Genomic DNA, 27,425 nt, shown 5'->3' with positions numbered 1-27,425 from the left:
ACTACTTTTATTACTCCTCACTCCTAATTAGGAGACTAATAAGTTTTATGAAACACGGCCCTGATAATAATATAATAGTAGGATGTCGAAATTACCGCACACACAAACCTATATGACCGTGTGTCCCCACAGCAACACTGGTGTATCTGGACCCGCCGCCCCCAGCAGAGCTGGGCCGCCCCGATAACCCCGCCGCCCCCGCCCCCGCGAACACGCGGCATTGACTCACGTGCCGCCCGCCCCCGATAACCCCAGCGTCCGCTCCCCAAGGCAGCAAGCAATTAACGAGCGAGCGACCCGACTAGTTACAAATAACTTTACAGATGATATGAACTTTTTTTTTTTTATCTGGAATACTTTCAAGCTGATGTTGGTTCTATGCATTGGCGTAGCTGTGTTCATAAAGTTGGGGGGGGGGGGGGGGACAAATAATGATTTTGATGTCATGTAAACCCATTCCCCTCTTATTAAGGCGGGGGGTCCGGGGGTCCGGGGGTCCTCCACCGGAAAATTTTGATTTTAAAAGTGCAAAATAGCGCTTTTTAAAGCAGTTTTTGTATCTAACCATCGTATACATTGATGTTAAAATTATTATTGTTTCCTTAAGATAAAATTTTATGAGTGAAGTTATTACAAATAAAGTCGGGCAGAATAATATTATAAAATAAAAATATCACGGTCTAGAAAGTTGGGGGGGACAGTCCCCTCCGCCCAAAAAGTTCAGGGGGACACGTCTCCCCTGTCCCCCCCCCCCCCCCCCCCGGTTCCTACGCCCTTGGTTCTATGCAAGAAACAACACGGACAAATGCTAAGAACGCCATAAATGCAAGAGGCATAAAGTTAAATAGCCAACGACGTTTTCAAATACCCATTCATAAATCACAGAATACGAAATGGCGGGTTGAATTTTTTTTTTTTTTTTTTTAGGAGGGATTTGAAGAAAATTGAGTAATAATAAAAAATTAAAATAAATGTATTAAAAAGACAAGGGGTATGACTTTTGCCTTTATTATTAGTCTCAACGTGAGTCACTTCATGTGTAGCTTGTTATATTGCAGGCGATGTGATAGCTCGCCCTGCATCGTCAAAATCAGGATTGGCAAATTTTTTCGTATGCTATGATTTTTTTTTTTGGGGGGGGGGGGGGGGAGGGTCAAATATCACCCATTTTCCTTTAAGAACTTTATAAACAGGATAACTGATTATTCGTATTTTAACCGAGGAGTTAATTTCCAACCAATTTAAATTAGGCATGCACGTACTTGGAAATTTAGGCAATCATTAAAAAAAACCGTAATAATTTGGTACACAATTCGCTGTTCGCACTCAAGACATTCAACATGCCAAAAAAAACTTTAACAAAATAACAACGAACGACGAAAGCAGGTGCGACGCATTTTCGAACGTAACAAAACAAGTTCAAGGTCAGTTGTAAAACAGGATGTCTTTAATGATATTTGCCAAAAGAAGAAAAAAAAAAACCACCGCACACTGGCCAATCAAAACCTGCCTTCGGCTCGCGCGTTATTCCTCGACCAATCGCCGTCCAGCGCGAGTTACACACCCACGTGACGTCAAACGTTCCGCATAAGGAAGTTGTTATTAATGTATGACGTACGCGGGTCCGCCACAACTGTTTTGTGTTTTCAGCTGTGTTATTCTGCCGTGGATATTCGAAGCGTTTGAACGTTCTTTTCCAAGCGCGACATTTAAATAATTACGGAGTTCCAGAACGTTTAGAAGTTTTGCCATTCTGCTATTTTTGGTCCAAGGCTTCGTAAAAACCTGCTCTGAAGGTGTCTATTTCTGTGAGGTTACGTAACGCAACTGTATTGTTGGAAGGTTTCTGACTTTCTGATACGCAGCAGAAGAAAAGTGAGTAGTAAGAAATGAGTCCGTGATATGATTTTAATGAGAGTGATGTGCCCGGGTCGTGTATAGTCCGCGACCTCCGAGGAGAAACTGATAACGTAGTGATATATGTTTAACGATTTCAGTTGCAGACCCCCCAGTTCTGCTTGGCTGTTCTACATACGTGGAGCTGTTTTCACAGCTTTCGGGAGTGGGCATTCCTAACGCGCGCCAGGCCGATCAGGTCTTGTAAAATTTCAAACCAAAAGTAACTTGTTTTTTCGTGCTTTATTCCTTCTGCCGAGTCCCAAAAAAAAAAAAACTGAAATTTTAACCGGGGGGCAAGATAAAGTACCGCAAGTGGGAGTGCCGGCCCCTTGGAGAGCGAACATTTCGCCTACCGCGGCCAGTTTTAAGGTTATGTACCCCTTGACGAGCCCCCAGAAAATGACTGAAGCCTATTTCCACCGAGTGAACCCCATCTACTACTCAGACTACTCCGATACGACATTGCTGGTAGAAGATAAGAAAAAATACGGCCTGTCTTGAGCTGCTCTAAGAAGGTATTTTTCTTTTTTTTTCTGTTCACTTCAGTCGTGTTGAAGTGCCGAAGAAAGGTGGTGCTAGCGAAGTGTGCTGAGCAGAACTTTGCTGTCTGCGAACGGAGTCTCTTCATGAAGCAACATTACTTGGCCTGCGATACTTCCGCCAGCCAGCAGAACACGATGGACGCCATCTACAGTGTGAGTATAGCAGGTCGATAACTATTAATTACACATTTTGTTCTTCCACAGACAGTGCTGATGTTACCAGCCAGTAATTTGGGAACACCAATTTTGGTAAATATGTAGAGTAGCTGTATACGCGAAAAAAAATGCTAAAAAACCGAAAATATTTTTATTCTATGCTCTTTCACTTCCTATTTTCAAATAAACCGGCGGAGATAAGAAATTCCAAATACTTTATGAGATATTGAATTTTTTAATTTTGAACATGTAGAGTAGCAGTATTTGCAAAAAAAAAAATTCTAAAAATCTGAAATTACTTTTATTATATGCTCTTTCACTTCCTCTTTTCATTAAAACCGGCGGAGATAAGAAATTCCAAATACTTTAGGAGATATCGAATTTTTTAATTTTGCAATACAACACCTGTTAAACCATTCGACCGACGCCATTTTTGTTATTTTGCCGTGTGTCCGTGAATGCGTAATAAATAAAATAGTCGATTAGGTCAGGTCAGTTACATTATGAATACTTTCAAACTAAGCGGACATTAAAAATAATATGATTTAATTTCAATGGTTCTTTAGTTTTAAAGTATTTATAATGTAACTGACCTGACCTAACAAACCCGGACAAATGATGAACATTAACAACTCACGTAAAAATTTTTTGTTACTTATTACTTGCGCAACAATATCCAAATAAAAAATAAGACTTTAAAATTAGAAACGTTAAAAACCCACCTAAGTTGGAGGCGGGTACATTTCCTTTTCCATTAGAAGGAAATGATGTAGTCGTTCACCTACGTCGCGATACCTCCGACGGAACATTAATAAATAAATAAATAATCACGTATTGGTTCATTTGAATACTGGCCAATCACGGAACTGTCATGTGACAAAATTGTCCAATAAGAAACATAATAGATACTCGTAAACCATAAATAATGATAATCGCCGCATGAATACACAGGTATTGTGATGAAAATTAAAAAAATTCCATATCTCCTAAAGTATTTGGAATTTCTTATCTCCGCCGGTTTATTTGAAAAGAGGAAGTGAAAGAGCATAGAATAAAAGTATTTTAGCATTTTTAGCACTTTTTTTCGCATATACCGCGACTCTACATATTTACCCCAATTTTCAGTAACACTGATTCATCTGCTTCTGCTGAGATTGCCTGACCTCTCACACTGTAATAACTTCAGCTTGTAACCCAGATCCCAAAAGCTTCATTTCTCAGCGGCATTAAGCCGGAATGACAATAGTCCATCATCTCTGTCCGTCACGTGACCTACAGCCAATCATTTGGCCCGAAAAATCCTGTCAAAAATTGGTATACATTTGATGGATGGATGAAATTTTAACTTCCAAACATCTGCAAAGGTTTTGTGGGTCGAATTTTATTACACTAGAAGTTTTTGAAGTTTGTTTAGTTCTTTAGTTGCGTACATAATTGTTTTAAAATTATGTTTGAACATAGGTTGTTTAGATGTAAAAATCATCCGGTTCAAAAAGTGTAATTAATTATGCCTGTTAACTCTGGAAATGTTGAAATATATTCCAGAGTGAAAAAAATAGCTTATATGATTGTCAAATTAATCTAATTATACAAGAGAAATTTTCTCCAAGATTTAAGTTTTCTCAACAGTTGGCTGCATTTATAGGGGTGTTGTAAATTGCTCAGTGGGTGAAGACTGATGCGATGAGCTATTGTAATTCTGGCTTTAAGCATTAAGTTGGGGCATGTGCGGGAGATGGTGATGAATTGACCTGTCCCTGAGTCCTAAAAAAATTATCTACCACCAACGAAAGGAAAGAATTTAAAAGCAAATGGTTGTATTCCATTTCCTCCCTTTTAAAAATGAAATTCTGGCCTTGAGGTGTGAAGGAACACTCTTCAGTAATGTCAGCTGCTGACGGTAGAAAATCAAATATGAACTGAGTCTTGGGTGCCATTGTTGTTTTGAGTTGAATAACTTGTGTGGCTGTATTTTAACAGAAAATTTTCTGAATAGAAAATGATCTCACATCTCTAGTTGGGATTGAACCCCCAACCCTCGCATCAAAACGATGCAGACCTTAGTTGTTTTGAATGTCCACACATATCTGACAAAAAAGAATTAGTGGAGTTCCGCTAATAAGAATACTGTTGATTACGAAAATCCAGTGAGATCCAAATGAGTTTCAGGTGAAAAATATTTTTAAAAAAAAATTTTAACATTTTTTTATAATTATTCGTAATATCTTAAATAAAGTTGTCAACATGTTTAGTGATTTTGTGCTTGTAAAATTGTTGTAGGCTATGTCACATGATAACTTAAAGCTTGTAGAGATTTATTTTAATACACACTGTTGCATTACTGCAATTATTTTGCAATCTACTGTTCGGCACATTTCTGCGATCCGGCAAAGATCAAGCAAAAGCTGTAACGCTGCAGAATTAGTGAAGTTATGTATCATCTGCAAGAAACTTGATGAAAAAGATCCGGATCATGGATGCAGTGCGATATCGGAGAAATTTTTAAAATGTGATGCCTACGGGTGTGTTGTCTTGCCACGGAGTAGTTTGTCTCAACTTGTTTCGAATATCGTTGTTCTTTACGTTAATTTTCATTTGGTATTCACATTAAAACCACGTTGATGTTGGATAACCAATCAAAATTGCTAACCGTGGTCCTAAACATGCTGGGTTTAAGGAATCTCTTAACGTATAGGTACATGACAAGTAGGGTTACCAACTATTTCACCCTGACCATAAGGGACATTGCACCCCATCTAATAGAGCGGGGGGTCCAGGGGCCCTCTCCCGGAAAAATTTGAATTTCTAGATGCAAATTGGTGCTACTTTAGCAGTTTTTGTATCAGAAAATAAATTGTGCACCTGGTTGAAATATTAAAATTTTTTGTATTGGCCTAATAATTTTTTGAGTGATGAATTTAATAGGCCTACATAAAGATAGGATATATAGATAACTTTATCCGTTTTCAACTCAACACAATATCAACATAAACATGACAGACTAAGCGCGGACGAATGATGCCACCTGTTGGCGTCAACATGAACTGTTTGTTGGCCAGTGAACTGCTGAGTTAATGGAGCCTCGCAATGTGGCAATACATTATAACAGGTGGTGCGACGCAGGCGGGGGAAAAATACTTTTTCAATTTTATGCAGGTGTGTGAATTGAACTTTAAACAAGATACGAGAAATATCACGTCCCGTCCTGCCTACGTACGGGATAATTATTTTAGTCACAGAATACGGGAAATCCCTTACAATACGGGACGGTTGGCAACCCTAATGACAAGTGGTAGTTTGTGTAGTAGCACTGACGTGCCGTGTGGTGCAGCGCTGTGTTTTGTCGGCCCGCAGTCCCCCGTGGTGAAGTCCTTCGTGGCGGGGTCCGTGTCGGGGATGTGCTCGACGGTGATGTTCCAGCCGCTGGACCTGGTGAAGACGCGGCTGCAGAACCCGGTGCAGATCGCGTGCGGGTAAGAGGCGGCACTCGCAGGACTTGGTGCAGATCGCGTGCGGGTAAGAGGTGGTACTCGCAGGACTTGGTGCAGATCGCGTGCGGGTAAGAGGCGGTACTCGCAGGACTTGGTGCAGATCGCGTGCGGGTAAGAGGTGGTACTCGCAGGACTTGGTGCAGATCGCGTGCGGGTAAGAGGCGGTACTCGCAGGACTTGGTGCAGATCGCGTGCGGGTAAGAGGTGGTACTCGCAGGACTTGGTGCAGATCGCGTGCGGGTAAGAGGCGGTACTCGCAGGACTTGGTGCAGATCGCGTGCGGGTAAGAGGTGGTACTCGCAGGACTTGGTGCAGATCGCGTGCGGGTAAGAGGCGGTACTCGCAGGACTTGGTGCAGATCGCGTGCGGGTAAGAGGTGGTACTCGCAGGACTTGGTGCAGATCGCGTGCGGGTAAGAGGTGGTACTCGCAGGACTTGGTGCAGATCGCGTGCGGGTAAGAGGCGGTACTCGCAGGACTTGGTGCAGATCGCGTGCGGGTAAGAGGCGGTACTCGCAGGACTTGGTGCAGATCGCGTGCGGGTAAGAGGTGGTACTCGCAGGACTTGGTGCAGATCGCGTGCGGGTAAGAGGTGGTACTCGCAGGACTTGGTGCAGATCGCGTGCGGGTAAGAGGCGGTACTCGCAGGACTTGGTGCAGATCGCGTGCGGGTAAGAGGTGGTACTCGCAGGACTTGGTGCAGATCGCGTGCGGGTAAGAGGTGGTACTCGCAGGACTTGGTGCAGATCGCGTGCGGGTAAGAGGTGGTACTCGCAGGACTTGGTGCAGATCGCGTGCGGGTAAGAGGCGGTACTCGCAGGACTTGGTGCAGAAGGTGGGGGAGGGATTCCTGCTTTTTTTTCTGTACATAAATCAGGGTTAGAAAAAAAAAAAAACAGGATTAAAAAAAATCAAATGTTTTTTTTTTTTTTTTTTTTTGTTGAAACCAAGTTTTTTTATGTTCACTACATTAGTTATTTTGGTTCTCAGCTTGTTCAAATGACAGCCACGCAACATCCCGCTTTCTGCCGCTCACGTTGAACCGGCACACACAGGATGTTTCACACAGAAAGGGGATTTACTGTTGAGTTGGGTATTTGGAGGAGTATTTAGCAGGGTGTGATTTACATCTTATAATTTAAATTGTAAAGATCTTGATTAGTATATAATTATTTTTTTTTTGTTCCTGTAAATCACAAGAAACAGTGTGCCATTATGCAGATGGTGTCCTTAGGGCATGGTCATACCACTGTAAAATCGCATGTGGAAGGTTCTGTTTGAAATAAAAGTTGGAGGGGAAAGAATTAAGCCGGATGCATGGATTTTATTTATTTCCTAAAATTGAAACACTCACAAATTTATATAAAAGTTGAGTAAATATGAAGTCATTTCAGGGGAAAAAATCCAGGGACTGGAAGTAACGCGCTACTAGTAACGTCGTTATTTGTAACAGTTACTTTTTATGGTAACGATCGTGGTAACGCAATATATTAAGTTTTCAGTAACTGTAACTGTAACTGAATTACATTTTTCTGCCTTAAAGTAACGATAATTGTCGTTACTTGCGTTACATTTTTTAAATGTATTTCTTACTGAACGAACAACGATTTGTTAATTTTTTCAAACCCAGAACGAAAATCCCGTCAAGCATATTATTTGCGATGGTATTGCTTTTACTTGTAAAACTGCTGTTGGCTAGCCTGCGCTCGTATTTAGATTGTCATTTATTTAATATTTGCGACATGCAGGTTTACTGCTGTGCTGTTTAATTAATTAACCTACCTGTGCACATGCGCGAAAGCAATGACAGAATCTAATGAAGCGAGTAGCCGAGAAAGCAGTCCAGAATTTTCGTTGCCGTGGCCTTCATATTCGAATTTTTTCGAAGTTCGGTCGAGTGATAAAAATAACCTTATTGTGAAGTGCTTGTGTGGTTCTGCGAACAATTTTATAGTGTGAACTAATTACTCAATGTTATTTAAGACCTATTTAAAAATTTTCAGTTTAAATAAACATATATCTTTACTAAACACAATATGTTTTATTAGCTTTTAGTTATAACAATATTACGTATCACATTTTTAGTTTTACACAAAGTAACTGTTAAAGTAACTTACAGTTACTTTTCTCAGAACTGTAACTGTAACTGGTTTATTTTCAGTAGTGTAACTTGTAGTTGTAACAGGGTTACATTTCCAATGGAGTATTTGTAACTGTAACTGAGTTACTTTTTAAAAGTAACTTTCCGGTCCCTGAAAAAATCAGAGGGAAGCCATGGAAATTTGTTATATAATTTTTGTGGATATCGTGATGAAAGTTTTTAAGTTGAAGAACCCACAAACAATTCCTGGGTCTGTGGGTATAGTTTCCCCTCGGGGTGGCATCCACTGCTGGGACGGAAGTGGGTGTGTGTCTGACGCCGTCTGGTCGCGCGGTGTGTTGCAGCGTGTCGCCCGGCCAGAGCGCGGGGATGATCACGGTCATCTCGCACATCCTGCGCAAGGAGCACGTGCCCGGCCTGTGGAGGGGCATGACCCCGGTGAGCGTCGCCGCTTTCCCCTGGGCTCAGCCCCGGCGCGACCCTAGCGTAGCGTTGCTTCATTTCCTGTTACAATGCTTAAAATTACATGAACTGACAAAAATCTTATCTGCAAATTGAATAATGGAATAATCTTATCAAATTAGTGTATTGTCATCGGTCCTCGATAAATCTACAAAGTTTGAATGAAATCTGGCCGTTTAAAGTGGGGGTCAAAAACGCACCCAAAGGAGTCCGTTACAAACATACAAACAAACATACGGGTGAAGCTAATATAAAGCGTGTAAAAAAAGGACGTGTTATTCTTTTTTCGAGCCCATTATTATTAAGGACATGATTTAATGGTGAATTAAAATAAAACTAAATTTGAAAGAAAAAAAAAATTCTGTTTCAGATAACTAATTATTTACTTCAACGTCCCAACATTTTATGAAGGTTATTTATTTTAGCATTTAGTTTTTATAAAAAAAATGTGTGGGAAAATAAATTTTCAGAAATTAATTTCTTTTCTGAATGGATTACTGTCTATGTGAGTTATTTATTGATAGAGTTGAGTGTTTCACGTGATCTTCATTTTGTTTGCTTTACATATTTTTTTTATTGTTTGCATAAACAGGGTGTCATTCTGGTAAGTCAGGGAAATTGTAATTGGTCAAGGAAAGTCTGAATTTTCAAGTGCTGTCATTGGCACTGTGAAAAGATGTATGTGAGGTCCTTAGATTCTCAGTGTTAAATAATTAAAATATATGAATATCTATAAATAATAATGTAATAAATAAGATAATTCATTTCTCATCCATGTCCTGTGAACTTAAAACTTGTTGTCTCTAGCTTTTAATTTAATACATATCTTTATACTATCTTTATTCTTCTATTGTGTGTTTCATTTCATTATTATTTTAACCGCTTTTTTTCTTGTCGTTTTAATGTTGCTGTGTGTCTGTGTTGTAGTTTGTGTTTTCTGCTCATGTCGTACCTATTTGTTCTCTGTATCTTGTATTGCGTTGTCATTTATTTATTTATTTTTGTCTTTAATGGTGCAACATTCCTTGCTTGCAATCTCCGTATGCAGTGTTGATGTGCATCTTAGAATGTGTGAATGAATAAATGAAATAAGTAAAGGAAGTGGAGAGAGGAATGTTGTATTTTAAAAAAAAATTGGCGAGGAAATTCAAACTTTGGTCAGGGTTAATGTTGTTGTTTTAAATTGGTGTGGGGAGACTTGTCGGAGGTGACGACTGAGGGTCACGCGTGTGTGTGCGTGTGCGCGCAGTCCATCACGCGGTGCGTGCCGGGCGTGGGGCTGTACTTCTCGTGCCTGCACGCGCTCAAGTCGCGGTGCGTGCCGGCCGACACGGAGCCCGGCGCGCTGCAGGCGGTCGTGCTGGGCGCGGCGGCGCGCACCATGAGCGGTGTGTGCCTCATCCCCATCACCGTCATCAAGACCAGGTTTGAGGTGCGTGCGCGCCCAGAGTCCGGCCAGAGGGCTTTACTTACCAGTTGCCTGGGTCCGGCGCAGTGGCGTAGCCAGGATTTGTGTATGGGGGGGTGTTAAGAAGCATGCCCCCCCCCCCCCCCCCATAGTAAAGCGGGGGGGAGTCCGGGGGGGGTTCTCCCTTTGGGAGAATTAGGGTTTTAAGATGTAAAATAGTGCTATTTTATCAGTTTTCGGTACTTAAATTTAAATATTGTGATGGTAAAATTTTTATTAATTTTAATATGAAATTTGTTTGAGCGATGAATAAGAAATTAATTAAAGATTTGTGGCTGGGGAGGGGGGGGGGGTTCAACCCCTAAAACAACCTCCCCCCCCCCCCTGGCTGCCCCTGGTCCGGTGGTGCCCAGGGGTCGAAGAGGCGGGATGGTAGACGCTCGCTCTGGCCGTGTCGCGTCCGATCGCGAAGTCTTCTTGCCGTGCACAGGGCAACAGTGAGCTCTGAATAGTAGCCGTAACATCGTGTCACGGAGGAATGAAGATAAAGGTGTAATTACTGAGAGTGTAAATGTCTAAAACTTGCATTAGTGTGGCTAATCAAATCTGAAAATACCGTCAGTTCCTCAGTATTGAAGGAATTCAATATTAAAAAAAAAAAAAATTAAGAAATATTTACGAGTAAATAAAGTAAATTAAAAAAAAAACAACACTGATAACCTTTGAATTTTACTTGGTCAACATTTTTTTTCATATCTATCCTGTTACCATTCCCCAAGATATTGTAATTCAACATGTAGTATATAAATAAAATTAAAATTTTTTTGATTTTTGGAAAGCTTGGTTTGTGAAACAACCATTTAAAGATTAGTGTGTTTCAATACCGTAGTTAATATATTTTTATTTGATGCACATCAATTTGATTACTAATTAGTTCCCTTGAGTGTGTACCAGATGTTTCATGCATAAACACTAGTGGTTGGTCAAATCCCCATTTTCTCGAATCCGAATTTAGAATCAAAACCCCAGAGAGTACTTCGAATATACTCCTTGAATCTGAATCTAGGTTTCAGTGTCAAACACCAATTAATGTACAACAAATAAAATATATATGTACATATTACCTAACTACGGTATTGAAACATGCTAATCTCTAAATGGTTGTTTCACAAACTAAAGTTTCCAAAAATCAAAACCTATTGTAATTTTATTTATATATTACTTGTTAAATTACAATATCTTGGAGAATGGTAACAGGATAGCTATGAAGAAAAGTATTGATCAAGTAAAAGTCAGAGGTTATAATTTACTTTATTTCCTCATGTAATTTTTAACTTCCATTTTCTTTTTTGACACCTTGCTTCAGTTTATAGGTGCATATTAAATATAAATACAGTGTTTTATCGCATGATCGTCACACCGTTATTTAAGGGTGTCAAAATTTCAAAGAAAAAAATTTTCTCATAAAAGTTATGATCGTTTTTTGTTCCGATGTTAGATTCTGAGCGCTTTGTGATGTAAACATGACCTTGCCAAAGATCACTGTGCAACAGGAAGCAGTTTTCAAGTTTCTGTTCGGGCCAGTTTGGTAGTTGAGATGGGAAGATACAGTAATTGAAAGAACTTGCTTACGGTGTACCTGCACAATACGGTCGAACGTTTCTTTCCTGCCATTTTCTCCATAAGATGTACTTTTTTTTTCCCCCGTATATAACAAATGTATTTTATAGTTGAAATCCATTATTCATTAGGATATTACAGCTTACTTATTTAACTAACAGAAATAAGATAATACCGTATTTACTCGCATATAGGTCGCGGTAATTTTACCAGATTTGATGGGAAAAAAATGAAGTGCGACCTATATGTGAAGAAAATTTTTTTAAAATGTTTGAGGATTTTTTTTTGCAATATTTTGCTTTAAAAAGCGAAAAAGAAATTTATATAGGTATAGGCAAATTTATTTACAATGTACACATACAGCGAAACACCTTATTTACGTTACCGTTATTTACACTTTCCTGTTATTTGCACTATATTCTTCAGGTTCCGTTGCGTTCCCATTTAGTCCAATACAATACTTTCACGCGAATTACGTCTCAAAAATCGAATCCATCCCGCTATTTACGTCACGTAACAACCATAAACAACCAGAAAATACCGTGGGTACTTTAAGAGTACATAAGAGGCTAGTTGGCCTAAAAACATTGTGAAAAACGTAACATTTATAGTCGGCAATGAACATTTTAAATCTCAAAATATACATATTTTATAACATGAAAAGTTTCTTTTATTTCTAAACATGTAATAATTTAAGCCTAGGCGTGTAAAAGTCCGAGTAATTATAGCAGGAGACAATCTAAAATGCACAAGGGAAAAACGTAAACTCACGAATGTATAAATGTGGCTGATTGTTAAGTTCTGATACTGTATTTATGTCACAACTTTGCCGAAATACTGGTACGAGACAAACTTCACAAGATAAAATGAGCGGAGTCTTGGTAACTGTTTTATACGTATTTTATAATTTCGGAAGTATTGTACAGTTGACGCATATTTTTTAAATTAACAATTTATTTCTGGGGATCGTAATTAATTAATTATTGGTAGGGACCCCAGAAAATGGTAAATAAAACTGGCTCATTTCGGTGTAAAAAAATGACAAAAGCGGTGCAAAAAACCGGTGTAAAAATTAGCAAGCGGTGCAAAAAATCGGTGTAAAAATAAACAATCAGTAGAGACCCCAAAAAATTGTGAAAAAATTATGCCATTGGCGGTGTAAAAAAAACCTCATAGCCTTACTGCTTCCTTATTTGCCTGGCCAATTTTTGGAACATAAGTTTCTCTAAGAGTGTTGGCTGATGATGGCAAATCCCCTGCACCTAAAATGTATACATAACTTACAATATACTTATAAATAGGTAGCATTTATAAGGTTATCGCTGAAAAATATTAATGGGCTAATTTATTCAAAACAATTCTTAGCCAAACCTAACCTAACCTTTTCTAGATTAGGTACTGCTGGATTACAGTCAAACCATCAACCAATCAGTCAAAAATATATTGTGGTGTGCTCACCATTTCACAATGCAATCCATCCTATTTATGTGTTTGTTAATCTGAGGTACTTGCATATTTATTTGAAGTAAAGGTAAGTTAATCGATACTATTGTAGGCCTACATATGCTTATGAAATTTTATTAGAGGGGGAAAACATTTCTAAATAAATAAGGCTAACCTTCAACATGGGTGTTACACCATTCCCTCATAGCTGGATGATCAGCTTTTTCCAAAGGAATGTTAACTTACAGCATCATATTTACAAAATCAGAAAAAAAATTCTTGTTTTCTGCACTTTCCAGCTTGTTTGCTTTATTCACGCTGTCGCCTATCGAGATTTGTTTATACACGGTAGAATGCTTGACAAAATAATTGTCTTTTTTGTTTTGTTTTGTGTGTGTAATTTGCCACATGATTTTTGCACGTGTCTTTGCGTGTACATTCAACCCGCACGTTGCAGAACTTGCACATCATAATTTTGTCCCGCTGATCAAAAATATAAAATCATCCGATATTATCTCTCTTTCGCGATCAAACATTGTCGAAGTTTTCGGCATCTTAGCCACAAATTCAATTGTATCACAAAACTTACAAAATGTGGATGGTAGTTGTAAACAGTCATAGAAATGTGCACGCAAAAATGACTGCCATCATAGCTCGATGCGATTAAATTAGGTTAGAAAAATCGACACCAGTGCGCCTTGCTCAGAAACGACCATTATTCAAAACACGAAAACTGTGGAGTCAATTTGTTATGTTGGTAGTGCGCACATATCGATTGTTGACAATTTTTACATTTTGTTTTCATTTGCGATTGCAATATTTACTGCTTGTAAACAGAGTAATAAAAATACGTGGATTTCAGTAACGTGTCAAAACGAAGATAATATCACGGCACTAGTCTTTCAGTCTATGTTTATTTCACGCCTATGTTTATGATGGCGTAAATAAATAGAACTTACGACATAAGGACATTATTTTGTGCGAAAAAGCGTGAATTTTGCGCGAAAATTCGTGAATTTCGCGACTATGTCAAAATCAAAGGAAAGTCGCAAAATTAGTTTAAAGTATCAAATTTTCGCGTTATTTCGTGAATTTCGTGCTTCACCATTTTTCGGGGTCTCTAATTATTGGTATCAAGACATAAAGATGAACGTAAACTTGAACATGTCACGGCAGCGAGAAAACTGGTGCGTATACCAATAAACTGGTATTGTAACTGGACAAAACTGGTACACGGGAGGTGGAGCTTATATTTTTTTCCGCTAAGCTCGCATCTATTGGCTGGCTGCTGATGAAAGGTCAAGAGTCTGGGCGGAGCGTTGAGTGAGTTATACTGCGCATGCGCAACTCAGAGAACAGAGAGAGCCAGCCGGCGGCTACGCCGCGCCGTAATAACAGCTGATCGAGTACAATGACCTTTCTCCGCGCACGGCGCGCTATTGACGGTAAATTTCCATCAATTTGCGGCCCTTTTTTTAAATTTTTTTAAATGTGGTGCAATGCGTATGTTTAATGACCTATATGGGGGTAATCTTAAATACCAAATTCAAGACCTCAAATTATGGGTGCGACCTATCTGCGATGGCGACCTATATGCGAGTAAATACGGTAGCTACTCTGTAGCGCATGTAGAAATGTAGCCAGCGCCAGTTGGCACGACGTGGTGTCCCTGACGAGGCGTGTGTGCCGTGCTGCGCAGAGCGGGGTGTACCACTACAGCGGCGTGCTGCAGGCCCTTGGGACCATCTACCGCACGGAGGGCGTGCGCGGCCTGTGCTGCGGCCTGGTGCCCACGCTGTTCCGCGACGCCCCCTTCTCCGGCCTCTACCTCATGTTCTACTCCCAGGCCAAGGGCGCCCTTCCCGAGGGTGAGTGGCTCCCGGCGGGGCGGACCTACCCTTCTCTTTGCAGTCCGGCGCGACACCCTCCGCGTCCGTGTTCGTGTTTGCTAGCAATCACTTGCCGAAAACACGGGACGCCTTCTTTTCGCAGATGAAAGAGCCAAACGCCCGATCGTGCATCTTGAGGGGGGGGGGGGGGGGGGGGGGGGGTGTTTGGTTCATTGTAATTAAATATGGCGGTGTTGATAAAAAGAAAGACCATAAACAAAGCAACTGTATTTATTTGCAATTTGTTGGAATTATGCTATTTCTGATTGATTTTTAGACTACTGAATTGTTTTGTATCCAACGTGTTTATAAAAATTACGAAGGCTGTATACGGTTATTTTGTTCTTTCAGATAACTGATGGTCGGTTAGGTTAGCTACGTTATAAATACTTAAAAACATTGTGGACGGTTGATTTGGTTGGGATGGCTACATTAAAGATACTGTGAAATCATGTAAACGATTTCCTAGCGCTGGATGGCTACATATTAAAAACGTATTTGCTAAGCAACCATAAAATGATTTTACAGTATTTTTAATGTAGCTATACATACGTAATATAACCAACCATCCACAATGTTTTAAAGTATTTATAATGTAGCTAACCTATCCTAATCGACCGCAAAATTTAATGCAAACGCACGTCACGCAAAAAAAAAAAAAAAAAAAATGCAAGCATGAACTTCGGGGAACTTGGGGGGGGGGCGCACTTGTCTGTGAAATGAAGGCTTCCCCGAAAACACAGATGGAAGCAGCGCTCTATGATTTTTTTTTTCTCCATTATAGCTAGGAACAAGATAATATGGTGGACTGTGATAGAGTAACATCAAAACACCGCATATCACCGGAATGCAAGTTTACACACCATGTAGCACCAAATTGCAAGTTTTATCATTGAATTAAAGTAGCATTTAAGTGAAACTTAATTCAAATCTTAAAAAAAGTATGTGGATCAGAAAAATTACTACTTTTAAACCATAAATTTTTCACCATTTTATTTTTATTGTTCAGAATGTATCTGTCTTAGACGGATTTGTTGCAAATTGTGTTACAGTAGAGAAGCAGCATATAGATTTCGCCACTATTTTGGGGGTGTATTACAAAGCAGCTTTTATTAAAATAAAAACAATTCCACAGATATAATCTAGTTTTAAAAATGAAAATAGACTAAACATGAAACCATATAATCTTGTCTCTAGTAACGGCATATTATTTTGCACTAGCTTATCTGTGTCAGGGTCGAAGCAAGGATTTTGTAAAGGAGGGTGTCCGGTTTAACCAATACATCAAGTTTTTATGAGGAAGTTTTCTTTATAATGGAATCCCCGGGAATAGTGGGCTTTTAGAACTCCAACGCTTACATGCAGATTTGGCTTTAATAATTTTTTTTATATATATTTATATATATATATATATATATATATATATATATATATATATATAATTAAATACATATATAATTAAAAACATGAAATGCTCATGTCAAGTGTGTGTGAAAGAAATGCTTACAAAAACACGTGCAAACCAGAACTAAATATAGACAACTTGGAAACATTTCCTGCTGATTTTGTGTGTTTGAGAAGCATGTCAGACTGTAGTGGGGAAGATATGCAGTGTTGCAGCCCACTAAGGATTGAAAAAAAAAAAAAAAAATTGGCTGTCTGTAAAGTCGGTTTACGGGCGATAGTTTAACGTGACGTCATAACAAAACAGATGAAATGATTGATCCAGAAGAAAAGGAAATATATTCGGCCTGAGACTGAGCCGTAATAGGTTTTTGCAACCAAACCATTTAGGCATTAAAAATATTATATTCTTTGAGGAAGAAATTTTTTTTAAATTTTTCTATCTTTTGTATGATAAAATCTACCTCTGCATACTTTTATGAATAAAATTGAATCATTTTTATTTAATTATCACTATTTTGTATGGATACAAAGGAGTGAAATGAAATCTGCAATTTAATTAATAAATTTACTTTTATTAGCATTCATTAATTCAAATATATTTATTACTTTTGAAGTGTCGTGCGCACTGTATTTATTTTTACAAGTACAAAAAAAATATTGCAGCGGCTGGGATTTGATCCGCTAATCTTTGGATTGGTAGTTAGCGATGCTAACCGCGTGGCCACGAGGCCATATTGAAAATTATTGTTTCAGATGTTATATAAATATTTATATAAATTTTGTTTTGTGTTGTGCGAGTTTTAAAAACGTATGTAGTCCGCCATGTTTATTTCTTATAGTGGTAGGCGGGAAATTAAAAATATATTGTCGGCTGCAAATCGGTGGACGATCGTTACATTACGTAATATTCATAATTCAAATGACGAAAATATGATTGAAAAGTCAAATCGATGGTTGTTCCAATCGAGTGGAAGAGAGATGCCACGCATGCGTACAATGAGCATAGCAGGACACATCCGTAGTGGGACAATGTGCGTTACAGGACACTTTTTCGTGTGTGCAGCTGGCATTCATCGATTTATTAGACGTCACGTCAAAAAAAACAACTTTCCAATATAATATCTCTGTAACCTTATGTAACTAAGTTGCTACAACTGTGTTATTCTGACCAGCTTTTTATTCTTTCTTTCTTTTAAATACTGGAAGGGAGAGAGGTCCCCTGATACCTATATCTAACAGAGAAAATTGCACTTCTAACTTGTGTGGTGGCTACTGCTTTTAGTAAAACTATCATACTGGTATCGGGAATGTGATTTCGGCTTGGCATCGACGTGTAATGACAACCAATTTTAAAATGTTTTGTCAGCCTTTTTTTGTTTTTGGTGCAAAGTTCTGCGATGCGTGCGTAGTTGTTGTCGTGCGGGGCCAAGCTGAAGCGTGCCGTGTGTCGCAGACTGGACCAAAGGCAGCCTGCAGGCGCCGGCCAACTTCTCGTGCGGGCTGGCGGCGGGCGTGCTGGCCTCGGTGGTCACGCAGCCGGCGGACGTGCTCAAGACCAAGATGCAGCTGTACCCGGACAGGTTCCGCGACCTGCGCTCCGTGGTCCTGTACGTCCGCCAGGTGAGCGGCCCGGTCCCTCGGCGTCTCCCTGCGGCGAGGCCGTTTCGTGGTCTTAATTCAACTCACATTTTGGTTTTTTAAACAGGAGATTTCAATGCCACTGTTTTTATTTTTTACATATTGTCTTTAACCTTAAAAATTATGTACCGCACATACCCGAATCTAAGACGACCCCCCAAACTACAGTCTTTTCATTGTATTAAACACATGGCAACAAATTAGATATAAAATTGAAAATGTGAATGTTACAAAGGATTTCAACCACCACTTTTGAAATACTGTTAACAGTTTTTATTGTACAAACATAAATAAATACCTATATGTAGGGACAGGTACTTTTCGCGATCGCGAATCACCGTCGTTATTTCGCGAATTTGGCCCTTTTTTTTACGAAAATGCGAATTTTGCGATTTTCCACTGTTTAGTCGCGAATTTGGTCAAAATTTCGTTATTTGAAGCTTGAATTGCCACATACACACATAATTTAGATATAATTCATCTTCCGTTCGTAACACCAGCGCATCAATTAAAAATAAAACAATACATACAAATACATTTCACCGTGCTGACAACATTACTAGGCAAAACTAGGTAAACAATTTATTTTCTCCAGCCATAACCACAAAAACCACATTCTGTGGCAATAATATCACGGCGAGGTTAACGACCACATATGACGGTAATCCAGGACCGTTTATATTTTGCATTTTAACATTAAAAGCTTCAACATTTATTTCTCGTGCCATGAAGTTATCAAAACAAAACGCGTTACTCAATAAACGCGTTACCTTTGAATATATATACTGTATAGAAGTCGCGAGTGGATAGGATTTACTCTACGTTTTTCAGAAGCTTATGATGAGCAGCTTGGGAACTTCACCGCTGCAGTGCGCTGCCGTAACGCCCTGTATCGTCTTAGTTGTTATTTACACGTTAGAGCGCAGTGCTGTTGCCCGCTGTCATTCCCCGCTCCCCTCATCCATCATTCACTGCAGCTCAAGGTCGTTCAACGGGAGAGGGAAGGGGTGTTTGAAGAGTTCGACACTTGTCTGCTAGGGACCACCGCGAGTCGATGCCCTAGAGATGGTGGCGATTGCGGCGGTGAATCAACCAACTACCTCAAAACCGTATTAGAAATTTCAACCTGGGCTGGCGACTTCTATACAGTATATATATTCAAAGGCGTTACCAACGTAGCAGTACGAGAATGCGAGAAAGAACACGAACGTTTACGAACAATTGATTGTTGTTCAATCATACAATCAATCGTGTTCGGTATATAAAAACGATACCGCGTTCGAAACGCGTAAATTTTGATATCAACGAAAATTACAAGTGAGTTTTTTCTTCATAATTAACTTAACCATAAAATACTTCAGGCAATTTTAAACTGCAACAAACAAATTGATGGATGGATATAATTTTTTTTTCTTCGATTGTGTTAGGTTACTGCACATGCGTGCGTTTATTATTGTTTGGTGGCTATTCGTTGCGGTAACTGAACGAATATCGTGTTGACATTTTTCTCGCTGCTTCGCGATGCCGAACTATGACATAAACGCACTGGATAGGGCCAAAGAATTTTCTTCTGATGGTCTCTATTCGACAGATAAGGCAGTTTTATTTTGTAAATACTGTAATTGCAGGGTTAGTTGGGACCGCAGAGACTCAATTGTTAAGCACATAAGCAGTGAAAAGCACAAAAAGTCACGCATTTCTTACACTGCTACTGTAGCACTACAGCATACTACTTCATAAATTTCAGGACCCCACTATTTTAAGCGAATGAAGAAATACGTTGAAGGTTTGTATTTATGCCTACATCAATATCTGTAATCATGGAGTGGATTAAATTTAGAAGCTCTCAAAACAAAACCCAACTTAAGCTAGTTGGAAATGGGCATTTTAAAACTAACCTAAGCTAAACTTACCAAATATAAAATAAGACTTACCTAAACCAACCAAACCTAACTTTTTTGGCCTAGCATACCACCTGAGTTAGGAATATATTTTATTTACAAACCTTCCCTCTAAACCCAAAAGTTTTGACATTCTGGAAGAGTAGCTAAACTCCTTGTCTTTAAAGCTTTTGAGTTTGAAGGGTTTTTCACCTCTAAATGTTAGTTTTAAACATTTTGATCAATCTTAATTGAGTTCATTTAACTTTTTCTTAAAAAAGGTATGCTTAGATACATTTCGCCGCTTTTTTTCCTCACCGCTTTTGGCATTTTTGCTCACCGCTTTTCACTAATTTTATTCACCGAAAAGTTCCTGTCCCTACCTATATGGATTGGTACTGTAACTGTTGGAAACTGTTAAAGAGTTTCATTATGCTGAAGAAGAAACTAGTCGATAATATGGGCGCCATCTCGTGCTATAGAACATTCCAAAAACATCGGTCGTAACATGTGCAGCCAGTAACTAACTACTGCACAACCTGAAAACATTGACACCAAAATAGGTATCTTTACCTAACAATCAGTGTATCTGAAACTAAGGCGACCCCTTTGTTTTGAATTATAAATTATGGTAAAAAAATGTCTTAGATTCGGGTATATACGCAGGGGCGTAGCCAGGGGGGGGTTTTAGGGGTTCGAACCCCCCCCTTAGCACCAAATCTTTAATTAATTTCTTACTCATCACTCAAACAAATTTCATATTAAAATTAATAAAATTTTTACCATTACAATATTTAAATTTAAGCACCGAAAACTGCTAAAATAGCACTATTTTACACCTTAAAAACCAAATTTTTCCGGGGGAGGACCCCCGGACCCCCCGCTTTAATACGGGGGGAGGGGGGCCATGCTTCTTAACACCCCCCATACGCAAATCCTGGCTACGCCACTGTATATACGGTATATTTCTACAATCGATCAGTTTTTTCAGAAACCCCATAAGTCATGTGTTCTGCAAAATGAATTATTGGTGGAAATTGATTATTCCCGTGTAAATAAACCTTTTTTTGTGCATAAACACATTAGGTACAAACTCTCTCTCTCTCTACATAATATGTAGGCATCTATGTCATGACTTGTTTTTTCATAAACACCATAAGTCGCCGAATTATAGTGTTTCTGAACTTTTTAGTTTTAATGAATTATGGGGTTTCTGGGGAAAAAAACGATTCAAATCTACTAAAATATTTCTTAATATACAATAAAGTTATTAGTAATAAGCATGTCATAGAACAGAGTATACTCGGAAAAATAAATACACAAATTTTTGTTTTTGTAACACGTGCGTTAATATAAAAACATGTTACTAATAAGCCATGTAAGATTAAACATTGTAACATCAATTTTTTTTCCAATCATATTGGTTCGCACATTTTCGTACGAAACCCACGCTAAAAGAGTTACATTCAATGAAATTGTTGTAATTTGAGTTCATTTCTATAGGTTACATTTTATCTATGCTAGTCGATGCAGTAACTTGCATTTAGAGTGTTATGTGATATGTTGACATGCTTTGCTCTGTGTTATTTTTTGTCTTATCGCAACTCGCCGCACGGTATAATCTTATCCCTAGCCACGGCCAGTCAGAGCGTCTAAAGGTCACCAAGCTCACAAAGTAAAAAAAAATTGACTCTATGTATTTATAAACATTTAGGACTGAATATCCCCCCCCCCCCCCCCCCCCCCCCCTTGCAGAGTCTTTATATTAATAATATAATTCTAGAGATGGGTCGAGTCTTGGTTTATCGAGTCGAGCCGAGCCGAGTTGGGTCAGATTGACTCGACTCGAAAACCGAGTCACATATTTTATCAAGTTCGAGACTCGAAACACGTTTCGAGTTAAGTACCAGCATCGTGAGATTATAGCACTTTATTATAGGTTGTCTTAACGTTTTCGCCAAGACATTAATACAGCAAGAAATGATAATGACCTTTAAACAAAACAAATCCCGTGCAAACCTAACCTTGCCCGCTACCGTGCTACGGCGCTATAATAGGTACAAGTGCAACCAAACTTAGGCCTACCTTCATTTATGAACGTGACGTCGTAACGTGATTTTGTCGATAGTGGCGACAGTTTATAGGACAAAATTATGTCACATGACCATTTTATATAAAAAAAAATGCTTGGAAAACAGCGTGCACTATTTTAATTTTGTTTTTCATCCTGTGTTTACTTCAAATATGGTACCGCATTTGTTTACATAATACGTAAATGGATTTTCACTGAAGAAAAATTTGTTGCAAAACGCACATGTATTAATAATCATCACGTTTATCGTGCCCCGTTTATAATAACTCGTATAAAAAAGAGATTTCCGTAACCTAAAAATAAAAACATAAATTATATTGTAATATTTAGTAAATAACACCAAGCATAGATGCGTGAAAATGGCTGAGTGTTAGGCCAGCCAGCCTTGCATTTTGGAACTAAATTTAGCTGTGCTCCGCTACGCAGCGCTGCGTGTCAATAACGTTTAGGATAAAATTACTTTCTCTTTGTTTGAATAAAATATAATAATAATAACGCTCATGCATTTTATTTGGCAATCAGTTACTGATCGCCAAATCAAATGCATTAAATATTTATTTAAAAACATATTGATATTCTTGTAGTTGTAACAAGTTCCGGGCGAATAATCTTGCCGCGGAAAGTGTATTTACATTGAGAATGTGACAATGTGACAAGGCCTATATGCCTTGAGCTGTTTGTTCATGTGGGGATCTGCCGGGGGATCGGAAAAAAAAAGTTACGTAACTCGGGAAGCCTTCTTTTCGCAGACGAAAGAGCCAAACTCCCGATCGTACATCTTCGTTTTTTTTTTGTTCATTGTAAATAAATATGGCGGTGTTGATAAAAGGAAATACCATAAACAAGGCAACTGTATTTATTTGTACGCCGCCATATTTTTCGTTTGCAGTATGTCCGTGAATGTTTATTTGGGACAACTCATGATAACAATGGTCAATGAGGTTAGGTTAGCTACATTATAAATACTTTAAAACATTGTGGACGGTTGATATGGTTAGGATAGCTACATTAAAGATACTGTGAAATCATGTTGAAATAAAGCTTAGTTTTTTATATTTAAATAACATAATGATTTGAATTAATCATTTAAAATATTTAAATAACATAATTATTTGCTAATTAATCATTTAAAATATTTAAATAATGCAGATGCATCTTGGATACACAATTTTTATATCAATGGGTGTAGTAATATTTTATTTATCATATTCGATGCAAAAAATTATAAAATTATGAAACTCGAACTGACTCGACCTCTTCAAAAATTTTGTGACTCGAACTCGACTCGACTCAAAATATGAATTGCTAAACTCGACTCGACTCGAAGCCAAAAAACCTCAACTCGTCCATCTCTATATAATTCCCTGGTTTTATGGGACAAAGCTATTGTGTACCTTTTATATGAAACAAATTTCTTCCTTTGTAAACAAAACTTTGGGTACTACCCTTTTCAAAGGCTAATGTTCATTATTTTGTAATTAAAGTAAAAAAGATGATATTGTAATCTGGGCTTTGCTGCATTAAAAGGACGTCAAACAAGTCTTAACAGGAGGAGGACCTTAACAAGCGTGTATGCGAGACAACTTAAGGTGACCAAACAAATAATTGTTATAAAAGAAACTCTTTTTTTTCTCTCTGTAGATTATCGTTTGGATTGAGTTCCCGCAACGTCATTCAGGAAACTCAGGATCGGATACCAAATGTGAAATCGTTATAGAGTAAAAGTTGGTTTGTTGTTCCTGATGGAAATGTGTTTTGTGTTGCAGAAGTACGGCGTTAAGGGCTACTTCCGAGGCCTGGTGCCGCGGATGCTGCGCAGGACCCTGATGGCTGCGATGGCGTGGACAGTGTACGAGCAGGTGAGACGAGACGTCTGCACTGCTTTCTTGCGTGCGCGGTGTCGCCCCAGTTCAAATGTCGAGGCTTCGTGATGTCTCCGAGCCAAAGGGATGAACGTAGTGATGGGCAAAACAATTTTTCCTGAGATCCGAATCTTGAATTAGATTCTCGGAAGCATCTCGCTGTACAGTGGGAATTATAAACGTTATCCTCCTCCATTAAACATAGATCAACAATTAGAAATAATTGCAGGAATTTATGTTTTGAACAGCTGTACGATTAAATTTTTATTTGGAAAAAATAAAAATCCTATTAACGTGTTCAGGATATTATTAATAAATTTAATGCTCTTTTGTCACAAATGATTTGCCGAATTTCTGAACAAACAATTTGAAAGCACTGTAGCTGGTGGGCCAGATTATAATGAGATTACAATGTATTCTTTTTGTCAACTACACAGGTGCTAGTGTTGTTTGCATTACTGAGTATGCCTTCCTCAGATATTTTTCTTTGGATTCATTTTCATTTCCTTGAAATATCAAATAATGAATACTAAAGATTTGATGGAATTCAAGCGGTTGATCAGCCCATCGCTAGATTAAAGAAAACCTTGAGCTACGTGTTGTCTGAGCAACTATCGGTTCATATAACAATGTTATCATTTATACGTTATATTGAATTTTAATAAAGCGCTTGTTTTAACTTTAATCTTTGTAAAACTAAAGTAAGGTTTCTTAGGTTATATTTTTTGTATGTTTATTTCTCAGTTATTTTACATTTACAAATGTTTACAATCATCAAAATACCATATGTAATTTGAAGTGACTAGATGCACTCACATACAAGCTTGCTTTCGTGAGTGCTAAATTTCTTGGTTAATTAAGTGAGTATGGTTAACAAAGTGTAAAAAACAAAGGAAATAAATTATTATTTAGTTGCGTAATGGAGGGCAGAAAGAACTTGCCGTACAATTTTTTTTTGCACTGGCATTACAATTAAAAGCAGTAGTAATGAGCTTTCTGTCTTTTTCTAATTGTGTGTATCTATCAAATGAGCATGTAACAGCTCTTTAATACTAATGTTTGTTTTATATATATAATTAATTAAAAGCTTAGTGACTTAGTACTCTACTTTTAATAGAACTCTGCAGGCTATAGCTTACCGACCTTGAATTGGTGTTTATGTTCGTTGTCAAGAGTATAAGTATAACTCTTAATCTTTCCACATTTTTCATTGGCTATGTAAAAATGATAGGTCTCTTCATTGTGGAATGGCCGTTAGGGACGATGACACAGTAGCATCGTGCTGAAATCTGGCGCGGAAGGATTGAGCTTGGTTGATGGTTGTTTGAGGAAATGGAAAACAGCATCGATTTATAGCATGTCTTGGTAACATTGGCTGCTTGAATTCCTTCGTAGTTACATTTCCAATTTGCTGTGAGATCTCCGTAACTGCGCTAGCACTAATTCACTATTTAATGTTTAACTTTTTTTTTTTTCATTATTGCATTATAAATCTTCTACCAGTTTTAAGACTTGTCACCTTAGCTGCATGGATTTATGGTGCATATAATATTGACTGATTTGCATTCTGAGGAAAACTTTAGGAAATAGATTTAAAATTACAATCTTAAGTTACTTCTCCTGCTCGTTCCTATATTGGTAGTTGAAATCAATCAAATGTTTCAGTTAGGAGTCCATCAGGACTCTTCTCTCTTGGACGCAGAGATCGATGAACCTAGAAAAATTCACAATATGGTTAACAAGCAAATATTTAAATCAAACTCTTACATTTAATTTTAAACTATTCGATACAAAGTCTGTAAGTAGGACATAGCTATAAAAATTACAAGGTGTAAGGAATATACCATTTTAATATCTGTGTGTGCTGCACTCACACTATTGCCTGTGCAGTAGCACCCACACTGGTGCCTGTGCTGTAGCAACCACACTGGTGCCTGTGCAGTAGCAACCACACTGGTGCCTGTGCAGTAGCAACCACACTGGTGCCTGTGCAGTAGAACCCGCACTGGTGCCTGTGCAGTAGCAACCACACTGGTGCCTGTGCAGTAGCAACCACACTGGTGCCTGTGCTGTAGCAACCACACTGGTGCCTGTGCTGTAGCAACCACACTGGTGCCTGTGCAGTAGCAACCACACTGGTGCCTGTGCAGTAGCACCCGCACTGGTGCCTGTGCTGTAGCAACCACACTGGTGCCTGTGCAGTAGCAACCGCACTGGTGCCTGTGCAGTAGCAACCGCACTGGTGCCTGTGCAGTAGCAACCACACTGGTGCCTGTGCAGTAGCAACCACACTGGTGCCTGTGCTGTAGCAACCACACTGGTGCCTGTGCTGTAGCAACCGCACTGGTGCCTGTGCAGTAATAACCGCACTGGTGCCTGTGCTGTAGCAACCACACTGGTGCCTGTGCTGTAGCAACCACACTGGTGCCTGTGCTGTAGCAACCGCACTGGTGCCTGTGCAGTAATAACCGCACTGGTGCCTGTGCAGTAGCAACCACACTGGTGCCTGTGCAGTAGCAACCACACTGGTGCCTGTGCAGTAGCAACCACACTGGTGCCTGTGCAGTAGCAACCACACTGGTGCCTGTGCTGTAGCAACCACACTGGTGCCTGTGAAAGTGCAACCACACTGGTGACTGTGCTGTAGCAACCAAACTGGTGACTGTGCTGTAGCAACCACACTGGTGCCTGTGCAGTAGCAACCACACTGGTGCCTGTGCAGTAGCACCCGCACTGGTGCCTGTGAAAGTGCAACCACACAAGTGACTGTGCAGGTACACCCACACAAGTGACTGTGCTTTAGCAACCACACTGGTGCCTGTGCTGTAGCAAACTCACTGGTGCCTGTGCAGTAGCAACCACACTGGTGCCAGTACAGGAGAGGCAACAGCACTGGTGCATGTGTTGCTATTGCACAGGCACCTGTGCAGGTGCTATTCCTGCACTGGCACCAATGTGGGTTTTATTCCTGCACTGGCACCAGTGCGGGTGCTATTCCTGCACTGGCAGCAGTGTGGGTGCTCCTTTTCTGCACTGGCAGCAGTGTGGGTACTCCTTTTCTGCACTGGCAGCAGTGTGGGTGCTCCTTTTCTGCACTGGCACCAGTGCAAGTGATTTTCCTGCACTGGCACCTGTGCGGGTGAATTCCTGCACTGGCTCCAGTGCGGGTGCTATTCCCGCACTGGCACCAGTGCGGGTGCTATTCCCGCACTGGCACCAGTGCGGGTGCTATTCCCGCACTGGCACCAGTGCGGGTGCTATTCCCGCACTGGCACCAGTGCGGGTGCTATTCCTGCACTGGCAGCTGTGCGGGTGCTCCTTCTGTACTGGCTCCAGTGCGGGTGCTATTCCTGCACAAGCACCAGTGCGGGTGCTTTTCCTGCACTGGCTCCAGTGCGGGTGCTTCTTCTGTACTGGCTCCAGTGCGGGTGCTATTCCTGCACTGGCACCAGTGCGGGTGCATTATTGCGTGTGCTCTTCCTGCACTGGCACCAGTGCGGGTGCTATTCCTGCACTGGCACCAGTACGGGTGCTTT

The 27,425-nt window shown here is 39.5% G+C and overlaps 1 protein-coding gene across 2 annotated transcripts in view; it reads left to right on the top strand.

Annotated features, from left to right (window-relative positions):
• The first annotated feature begins 1,578 nt into the window (after window positions 1–1,578).
• LOC134541430 (mitochondrial glycine transporter A-like) overlaps window positions 1,579–27,425 on the top strand; it is a 38,244-nt gene continuing 12,397 nt past the window's right edge. Inside the window, exons 1-8 of one of the 2 annotated variants that reach the window (XM_063384876.1) lie at window positions 1,579–1,875; window positions 2,446–2,594; window positions 5,952–6,070; window positions 8,533–8,626; window positions 9,900–10,082; window positions 14,821–14,989; window positions 17,871–18,037; window positions 23,794–23,886. In XM_063384876.1, the coding sequence (XP_063240946.1) occupies window positions 2,526–2,594; window positions 5,952–6,070; window positions 8,533–8,626; window positions 9,900–10,082; window positions 14,821–14,989; window positions 17,871–18,037; window positions 23,794–23,886 (894 nt within the window). In that variant the 5' untranslated portion in view covers window positions 1,579–1,875; window positions 2,446–2,525. Of the gene's footprint in view, window positions 1,876–1,997; window positions 2,595–5,951; window positions 6,071–8,532; window positions 8,627–9,899; window positions 10,083–14,820; window positions 14,990–17,870; window positions 18,038–23,793; window positions 23,887–27,425 lie in introns of both variants that reach the window. The other variant, XM_063384875.1, reaches the window with a different exon arrangement.

This window comes from Bacillus rossius, chromosome 18 (assembly GCF_032445375.1).
Source record: "Bacillus rossius redtenbacheri isolate Brsri chromosome 18, Brsri_v3, whole genome shotgun sequence".
In the NCBI taxonomy this organism is placed as follows: Eukaryota; Metazoa; Arthropoda; class Insecta; order Phasmatodea; family Bacillidae; genus Bacillus; species Bacillus rossius.
The sequence above is the reverse complement of the archived record's forward strand: the minus strand, read 5'-3'. Positions and strand labels throughout refer to the sequence as shown.